Genomic DNA, 10,396 nt, shown 5'->3' with positions numbered 1-10,396 from the left:
CGGGCGAAATGGTTAGCGGTATTTCGTCTGTCGATACGTCTGAGTTCAAATTCCGCCGAGGTCGACATTGCCTTTTATCCTTTCGGGGTCGATAAATTAAGTACCAGTTACGCACTGGGGTCGATGTAACCGACTTAATACCTATGTCTGTCCTTGTTTGTCCCCTCTGTGTGTAGCCCCTTGTGGGTAGTAAAGAAATAGGTATTTCGTTCTGAGTTCAAATTCCGCCGAGGTTGACTTTGCCTTTCATCCTTTCGGGTTCGATAAATTAAATACCAGTTACGCACTGGGGTCGATGTAACCGACTTAATACCTATGTCTGTCCTTGTTTGTCCCTTCTGTGTTTAGCCCCTTGTTGGTAGTAAAGAAATAGGTATTTCGTCTGCCGTTACGTTCTGAGTTCAAATTCCGCCGAGGATGACTTTGCTTTTCATCCTTTCGGGGTCGATTAAATAAGTACCAGTTAATCACTGGGGTCGATGTAATCGACTTAATCCCCTTGTCTGTCCTTGTTTGTCCCCTCAATATTTAGCCCCCCTGCGGGTAATAAACAAATAAACGCTTAGCGGATTTCGTCTGCCTTTGCGCTCTGAGTTCAAATTCCATCGAGGTCGACTTCGCCTTTCTTCCTTTCGGGGTCGATAAATTAAGTACCAGTTGCGTGCTAAGATCGATCTAATTGATTGCTCCCCACTACCCTAAAATTTTCGGGGCTTTTACATAGAGTAGAAAAGAATATGTGAATGTTACAAGACTCAGTGTGATAATTTACAAGACTCAGTGGGATAATTAGAATGTGGTTGTGAATACATGTAGGTGATGTGTGTGTGTGTGTGTGTGTGTTTTACATAATTATTTATGTATAAATATGTAGATATATGCACATGTATATTCTTTATTTATACAAAATACACACACACACACACATATGCGTATATATGTGATGTGTGTGTGCGGGTCTCTGTATATCACTATACATACTTACATACATATGTATATATATATATACATATATATATATATAAACACACGCACGCACGCACGCACGCACGCACTCACACACACACACACACACACACACACACACACACACACATACATATATATATATATATATATATATAAATACATATATTTGTAAACATGTGTCAGTATGTTGGGGTGAGGAGGGGATGACAACGCTTTTGTCGCGAAAGGAAAAGAAACTTAATAAGATTCTAAAACGAAAAAAGAAAAAAGAAAAACATAAAGCAAAACGGGAAGTGTGAATGACTGTAATGTCTAAAAGTAAAAATACCATAAAAAGCAAAAGCGAAAAACAAAAGACCAAAACTCTTAATTCAATAACAATGCCAACATTAAAACTAAATGCAGTTCCAGCAACAACAGTAAAAACTAAAACAAAATACCACATACCTCCTTCCCATTCGCTTTCCCCCCTGTTTACTAAAAGAATCAGCACTGTTGCATTCATTCATGTATATTGGAACGTAGGTGTAAAGATTTGAATGGTCATTTGAGAAAGCAAACACTTGCATGTTGTACCGCGGTCACAGTGAAAAGGAGAGCAAATAGGGTGTAGAAAATTAAAAAAAAGAAGCTAGCGAAATAGTAGAGAGAAAGAGTAGAGAGACTGAACTAGTAGACATAGAGAGAAAGAAGAGGTGGTAAGAAAGACAAACAGTTTGGTTGGTACATAGATAGATTGATAGATAAATAGATAGGCAGAGAGACACAGAACCATATAGGCGAATAGATAGATAGATAGATAGATAGATAGATAGATAGATAGATAGATAGATAGATAGATAGATAGATAGATAGATTGATAGATAGATAGATAGATAGATAGATAGATAGATAGATAGATAGATAGATAGATAGATAGATAGATAGATAGATAAATTTCTAGAGGTTCTAAGAGACAAACGGAATACAATTACGATGCAGGAATATACATTACATTATTTCAATAGGCGCGGCCGAGCTGAAATATGTCGTCTGCTTTTTGCACTGGCTGATATTCCTTACACCGATAAACGTATCGACTTTTCCAAATGGGATAGCATGAAAAACAGTAAGTAGATAATATTCTTACAATCTTCATACAATATGCTTTTTCTTCCTGGAATATTTCCTTGTTTTCATGCTTTTTTTCATATACCACCTAATAAATTTTCTTTTTCAAGTATGTATGTATGTATGTGTATGAATACATGCATACATACATACATACGTACATACATACATACATACATACATACACACCTCTTACCTTTTATTTTATTTTATTTTTTTAATTATTTGTTTCAGTCATTTGACTGCGGCTATGTTGTGGCCCCGCCTTGAAAGGTTTTAGTCGAACAAATCGACACCAGGACTTCATTTTTAAGTCAATTGCTTATTCAATCGTTTTTGTTTTTTTGTTTTTTGCCGAACCGGGGACATAAGTATTCCAAGGCTGCTTGTCAAACAAGGGTGGGGACAAACAAAGGCACAAAGACACGTGCAAACATAGATGTATACATAGATATATATACGACTGCCTTTTTTTCATTCTCTGTCTACCAAATCCAATCACAAGGCTATATATATATATATATATATACACAAGTATACACGCGTACACAAACGTACACACGCACACACAAACACAAACTCACACACGCACATACACACAAACACACATCATATCTCCTGTTTTATCAAATCGTTTTTTCGGACAAACTGTTTTTGCATGGGACCAACCAGTTTTGACCCTTGGATTGGGACTTCGTTTCCAGATCATAAATACAAAGCCACGGTTAATGTAAAACATAGCAATTAGATTTATGATTTTGCGGTCATACTTCGCTGTAAAACGACACTCACACACATACTTGCATACACGCCCATATGTACTTACCGATATATATATATATATATATAATATATATTTTTTATAACATATTATAATATTTTATACAAAAATAAATATAAGAGAGTGGTCACTATTTATTTATTTTGTATAAAATATTATAATATGTTATAAAATATTATAATAATCCAGGTTTCTCGGGGTACTGGGCCACTTGGTGTTGAATAGGTATACTATTAAATTAGTATCTAATTCTCTCACCCTTATTAATTAATAATATATTATAGTATATATATATATATATTATATATATATATATATATATATATATATATATATATATAATATATATATATATATATATATATATATATATATACATACATATACATATATATATATATATATATATATACATATACATATATATATATATATTATATATATTATATATATATATATATATATATATATATATATATATATATATAATACATATATAATATATATACATATATATATATATATACATATATACACACCGAATTATATATATATATATATATGTATACATATATATATAATATATATATATAAACACACATGCAAACACAGACACATAACACACACACATATATAAGTCTCTGAGTGTTCGTGTAATGAATTCTATCTACCACTTACTTGTTGGCAACTGGTGTTCATTTGCTTACAACCCCGTAAACTAGCAATTCTGCAAAGGATCCCGATTGAGATCATAACAGGAGTAGCTTTGCTCGACAAATCCCTTCCAGCTAATGTTCCAACATGGCCGCATTTTCAAAGCTGAAAAATAATAAAATATAAAATCCAGAATACCTTGGAGTATGCTACCAGTTGCACATTGTGTGATTAGTAGTAAAACACGTGTGGTGTCGTATATTTTCTCTGTAGGTATCAATCATATTAAGATTCTTGTTCAGGCTCTTCCTTATAAAATGTGCTCTATGCTTTTTTAGAGGAGGCGCGTGGCTTAGTGGTTAGGGCGTCAGCATCATGATCGTAAGATTGTGGTTTCGATTCCTGGACCGAGCGACGCGTTGTGTTCTTGAGCAAAACACGTCATTTCATGTTGCTCCAGTCCACTCAGCTGGCAAAAATGAGTAACGCTGCAATGGACCTGGCGTCCGTTCGGCTGGGGAACTCATACGCCATCGAAACCAGGAAACCGGGCCCATGAGCCTGGCTAGGCTTTAAAAGGGCGCATTTATTTATTATGCTATTTTTAAGTGTTTGGTTGTAGTATTTATCGTTCACGAATCAGCCTCGTTGCAAACTGGAGTGGCTGTGTATTAAGTAGTTTGCTTACCAACCACATATTTCCGGGTTCAGTCCCACTGCGTGGCAACTTGGGCAAGTGTTTTCTACTATAGCCTCGGGCCGACTAAATCCTTGTGAGCGGATTTGATAGACGGAAACTGAAAGAAATCCGCCGTATATTTATATATATATATATATATATATATATATATATATATGTGTGTGTGTGTGTGTGTGTGTGTGTGTGTGTGTGTATGCATGTATGTATGTATGTATGTATGTATGTATGTATGTGTGTATACTCTTGTGTATCTGTGTTTGTCCCCCCAACCGATGCTGGTGTGTCACGTCCCCTTAACTTAGCGGTTCAGCAAAAGACACCGATAGAATAATTACTAGGCTTACAAAGAATAAGTCCCGGGGTCGATTTGCTCGACTAAAGGCGGTGCTCCAGTTCGGTCACAGTCAAATGACTGAAACAAGTAAAAGAGTTACCCTGTAAACTAGCGGCCCAGTAAAGGACCCCGAAACAAATCATAATAGCAGTAGCATTGCTCGACAAACCTCTTCCAGCCAATGTTCAACACGGCCGCATTTCCATCGCTGTAAAACAATAAAACATAAAATCAAAAAAAAAGAAAATACATGGAATAAGCTACTGCTAATATTTATTCCTCCCGATTGATAAATCATCGAACAAGTCAAGCATTAGAGCCGATATAATCGGCTAAATGATCGCCCACACAGAAATTGTGGTTTTGCGGATATATAAGAAGGAATCGATATTTCTATATTTCAGAAATGCCATGTTGTATGCTGCCGATTCTGGAGATTGATCGTAAAATTCAGGTTCCACAAAGTATGACAATTTCGAGATATTTAGCAAACGAATTCGGTAAGTATCAATTGTATTATATATATATATATATATATATATATATATATATAATATATATATATATATTATATATATATATATATATATGATGAATGAATTATCCTTTGTTTACCGTTTACATGGAAAATTCAATAAACAGTTACCAGGGTAGCAAAATTCACGCAAGTAACAAGGATGTAGCGACCTATTCAAAGGTAGAATCTCCGGGTTAATGTGCAGTAATTTGTGTAGTATAAGTAAATAAATGGAGTTGAACGTAGATGACATTCAAATTCATTTACTTTCGACTTATGTTTCGGAGACAACAATGGTTTTATTCCAAAGGAATAAACGGTGTAATATGCAATCTTTTCATCAGGAGAGAAAGAGAACCTATCTCAACAACATGACATTATAACAATTTTGATGACTGCATAAATGATAAACAGAACGTTATCAAGTATTTTGAAAAAGCCGTTAGTAGATTTGACGTCAAAGGCAGATACTAGAAAGAGAAGGGGTAAAGAAATAATAAGTAGAGAACAAATAAAGAGGGATATGATAGTTGAAAAAATGTTCAAAGGCCTTGAAGTAGATTTCTCTATTGAAGTAAAGTGCAAGTTAAACTAACTGTCCAAACTATAGAGTCTGGTAAAATTACTTATATGAGCTAAAGGTATGTTCTGCCAGTGCTTACATTTATAAGATCGCTCTATAAGTGTGTTAACAAGGTGATTCTTAGAGAAGAGAATATGGAAGAGTTCAGAGTTGCAAATGTTACAAAATCCTTTGCTCTTATCATAATAAAAAAAAAAGGATGAACCAGTCTAACTTAAAATTCTTATTGTTGTCTTTAAGATACCAAACCAATTTACTTAGCCCTGTGCTATGACGTTTACTGCTATCCCTAAATGAAGAATAATGATTGGAAATTCTCTTAGATAACGGGGAAGAGGATGCGCCAATGTAGAAGTAGACATTGGTAATTTCGTTCCAGTGGAATAAACTTCTATCTGTTTTTATTTTTGTGGCTTTTATAGGGTTCCACGGCAGCAATAATATCGAAAAGGCGAAAATTGAAAGCATCACAGATTGTTTATATGATGTGTTTGATAATTATATGAGGATGTTTTACGACAGAAATGGGCGAAAAGTGGTTAGTAAAGAAATAGAACTTTTCTCATTAATTTATTATGTGCAATAAACATTTTACTAACTGGAAGCAACTTCAGGTTAGTTTCCTGTTCGTAGACTTTGCTGGACCAAAAAGCAATGTTTGATTATATGCTTTTTTTTTAATTCTAAGCAAATTACTGTTGGTTAACATTTTATATATGCTGTAGAGTAGAACAATATTATTGTCACAGTACTATTTTAACTATCACTCCCCTTTTATTGTAGCTAACGATACCATCTGCATTTTTCAACCCTCCTTACTACAACCACACCCATTAACATAACTACAATTGCATATATCAACATCATCACTATCAGTACCAAAACAAAGGCTACCCTAATTAGCTCCCCCTAAAAACCTTAACTCCACAATCCAACAAAAGCCAACTCTCTATTTGAAGCGTATACTCGTACAAAAGACAGGTATATTGAATTATGTATTTAGGGGTGCACTAAGCACAGTGATTACTGAGAGTTCAGTTGGTCATGGATTATAATAGGTCTGCAAGTTTAGAGCTGACAAGAGGCTAACAGAGAACTTCCTATCTACCACCAGCCAACTTATTTTCTCTGTCTGCCTTATCTTTAACATCCCTATGAAATTGACCATGCGTTCTTTTCTTTACCCACCTATTTTCGGTTTCATTTGTTTTCAATTACTTGTACAGTGCTTTATCTTTGCAATCTTTCATCCTACATAAACCTGACCTTCTTCTAATAATAGCGGTTCTGTGGCATTTTTTACATACCATACTATGTTGTTTTCTTTTGTTCTAATGCTATATTCGCATCCAATAAGTCCTCTTAGCCCTCTTTTTCTTGGTAAATACAGTCTGCATGTGTCACTTTTTAGGGAGAGTGTCCCATATCTAGTTCCTTGCCTTTGTGTCCAAGTTGTTTACTTCTACTGTCCATGCGATTACCCTTGCTCCATATCTTAAGAGTGAAACTGCCCAGGTGTTGATAGCTTCAAGTTTATTCCGACCTATTATTATTATTATTATTATTATTATTATTATTATTATTATTATTATTATTATTATTATTATTATTATTATTAAGTGAGAGAGCAGTGCATGCCATCAAAGTTACACTGGGATAAAATATACGAAGCCCAGTAAACCCCTCATGACTATCCGTCTGATAAGGGTACACTAGGCACATTCATCACAACCATACGTGTGCAACATGGTGATCTCATATCAAGATAAACAGCACATGACCTTGTAGGTGGGGCCCAGTTGGAATTTTCTTCTGGTCGAGTAACCCATCACGCTCAAAAGATCCCTGAATAAAGGTTGTTTAAGGATGTTGAACGAAACACCTATGTTTCCAGAGGTGAATTAATCTAACCACAAAAATCCCTCCCAACACATGGCGATGATGCTCCCCCACTACTTCTGCTCTAGATCACAGATGCACATATCGCCAGCCACTAAGGGACATGCTCAACTGATTACGGTCAAACAACTGACAAGCAAATCTCTGGTATTGAGCAGAATATTTGCTGTAACCCATCTTTTATACGAAGAAAAAAAAATTTACTTGATAACACTTCCAATCAGTTAAGATGAAAATCCATGAGAGCCAGTATTATTATTATTATTATTATTATTATTATTATTATTATTATTATTATTATTTATTATTATTATTATTATTATTTTCAGAAACGTTTTTCGTCTGACATGAGAGGCAAATACACCGAAAATCAGGTTTGTTTTTCTGATTCTACTTACCTTTCTAGTTGTCTTATTTGTATCCTTCTCCACGTTAATAGATTAATATATCTTTTTTCATATTACTTCTTTTGGGGAGCGCTATCTACACAATCACTTGGTCGTGTATATTGTTACTGTAGTCAAGGAGTTTAACTGTCATTTGGTTTAACAATCAGGCTGTAAATACGAATTACAGAGCAATACAACTGTACTAAATAATTGTACATATATTGTGATCATTAATGTGGAGGCGCTATGGCCCAGTGGTTAGGGCAGCGGACACGTGGTCGTAGGATCGCAGTTTCGATTCACGACCGGACGTTGTGAGTGTTTATTGTGCGAAAACACCTAAAGCTCCACGAGGCTCCGGCAGGCAGTGGTGGCGAACCCTGCAGTACTCTTTCGCCACCACTTTCTCTAATACTTTCTTCTGTTGGCCTGCTCGCTTAGCCAGCGGGGTGACGTCATTTGAAGGCTTAAACAATCATTTGAATCGCATTGTGATCAGCGATGTGTAACAAAATCTGATAGCCTGGTCGGTCACGGTGATCACGGTGATATTATGATCATTAATATTGCCCTGTACTGTATATGTCTTGCCTCGAGTCCTCCACACGATGATTGAATGGTAGAGCCGCCGTCGTCCTATACAGTGCGTTTGGACAATTTTAGATTTAGAGGAGACCTTCCTCTTTAGACCTAACTCAATTAGGTACTTCTGGGAAGAGAAAGAAACAAGAAAAGAGAGGAAGAGAAGAAATGGGCCCAGAAGAAAATCGGTGCTATATTTATCAACCTCATCCACATGAAGGTCAAAATTGGTCTTTTTGGAATTGCAAGCTGGAGCAATGAAAGCTGTTACAATCCTCGCAAAACAATGTTTCCAACTCATTAAAAATTCATCAATATAGAGCATATATATATATAGAGAGAGAGAGAGAGTATATATATACTCTATATATACAGACTTTGTTGCATGAAGTCACAATATTACTTATATATATGTGCGTGTGTGTCTGTGTGTGAGTGTGTGTTATATATATATATATAATATTATATATATATATATCTATATATATATATATATTATTATTTATATTCATGCACTTTTTATATTTTATATATAAAACTTTTTTTTTTTATATCCTACCCTTCAAATACAGCTGCTTGGAAATCGACGCAAGTGACCATTATAATACACAGGCACATACACACACACACACACACGCACACACACGCACACACACACACACGCGCGCGCGCGCACACACACACACCACACACACACACACACACACACACACACACACACACACACACATGGGTGTACCAACATGTGATCTGTTCTCTGAGCGAACAAAATTTTGACAATTTTTCTGAAAAAAAAAAATCTATTCCCTTCACATTGTTTGTATAGCTCTCCATTTTCCTCTGCCCTCATTCCTACACTGCCAAAACTTTGTCCACTCTTCTCTCTCCTCCTCTCTCTTCTCTCCCATGTTTCTCTGTATAAATATTCTTTCCCATTTGTATAAATATTCTTTCCCCCGTAACCTAGCGGTTCAGCAAAAGAGACCGATAGAATAAGTACTAGACTTACAAAGAATAAGTGATGGGTTCGATTTGCTCGACTAAACGTGGTGCTCCAGCATGACCGCCGTCAAATGACTTAAACAAGTAAAAGAGTAAAAGAGTAAAGAGTAATATACTACTCAATGCCATTAGAAGCTAGCTAGTTCTGACTCCATCGACATGAATATTATAACAAAGATTTGGAGTGGCTTCATTCGAGCGCCCTGCAACCCTTTTTTCACTTGCGGTACGCTAAAATTCGTTTCAAAATTCGGTGGCACACCTGAACTAAAAATATAACTAAAAGTAAAGGTGTAGGAGTGGCTGTGTGGTAGTAGCTTGCTTACGAACGACATGGTTCCGGGTTCAGTCCCACTATGTGGCACCTTGGGCAAGTGTCTTCTACTATAGCGTCGGGCCGAGCAAAGCCTTGTGAGTGGATTTGATAGACGGAAACTGAAAGAAGCCCGTCGTATATATGTATGTGTGTGTATATGTTTGTGTATCTGTGTCTGTGTTTGCCCCTCCCCGCGTCGTATATATGTATATGTGTGTGTGTGTGTATGTGTATACGTTTGTGTGTCTGTGTTTGTCTCCCCAACATCGCTTGACAACCGATGCTGGTGTGTTTACGTCCCCGTAACTTCGTGGTTCGGCAAAAGAGACCGACAGAACAATTACTAGGCTCACAAAGAATAAGTCCTGGGGTCAATATGTTCGATTAAAAAAGGTGGTGCTCCAGCATTGCCGCAGTCAAATGACTGAAACAAGTCAAAGAGTAAAGAGGGGAAATTTTTATTCAGGTTACACCTATCATTGTGCCGCGGCACACCAGTGTGCCACAGCATACCGGCTGCAGAACACTGATCTATTCGACTTGAGTAGAAATATGGTAGA

General features: G+C 36.0%; 1 protein-coding gene across 1 annotated transcript in view; it reads left to right on the top strand.

Annotated features, from left to right (window-relative positions):
- Positions 1-1,431: 1,431 nt before the first annotated feature.
- LOC115229302 (S-crystallin 4-like) overlaps positions 1,432-10,396 on the top strand; it is an 18,670-nt gene continuing 9,705 nt past the window's right edge. Inside the window, exons 1-4 of the mRNA XM_029799677.2 lie at positions 1,432-2,077; positions 4,953-5,048; positions 6,071-6,186; positions 7,877-7,921. Coding sequence (XP_029655537.1) covers positions 1,945-2,077; positions 4,953-5,048; positions 6,071-6,186; positions 7,877-7,921 — 390 coding nt within the window. The 5' untranslated portion in view covers positions 1,432-1,944. The remainder of the gene's footprint in view (positions 2,078-4,952; positions 5,049-6,070; positions 6,187-7,876; positions 7,922-10,396) is intronic.

This window comes from Octopus sinensis, unplaced genomic scaffold, assembly GCF_006345805.1.
Source record: "Octopus sinensis unplaced genomic scaffold, ASM634580v1 Contig12411, whole genome shotgun sequence".
Lineage (NCBI taxonomy): Eukaryota > Metazoa > Mollusca > Cephalopoda > Octopoda > Octopodidae > Octopus > Octopus sinensis.
This window is presented reverse-complemented; position numbering and strand designations above follow the sequence as displayed.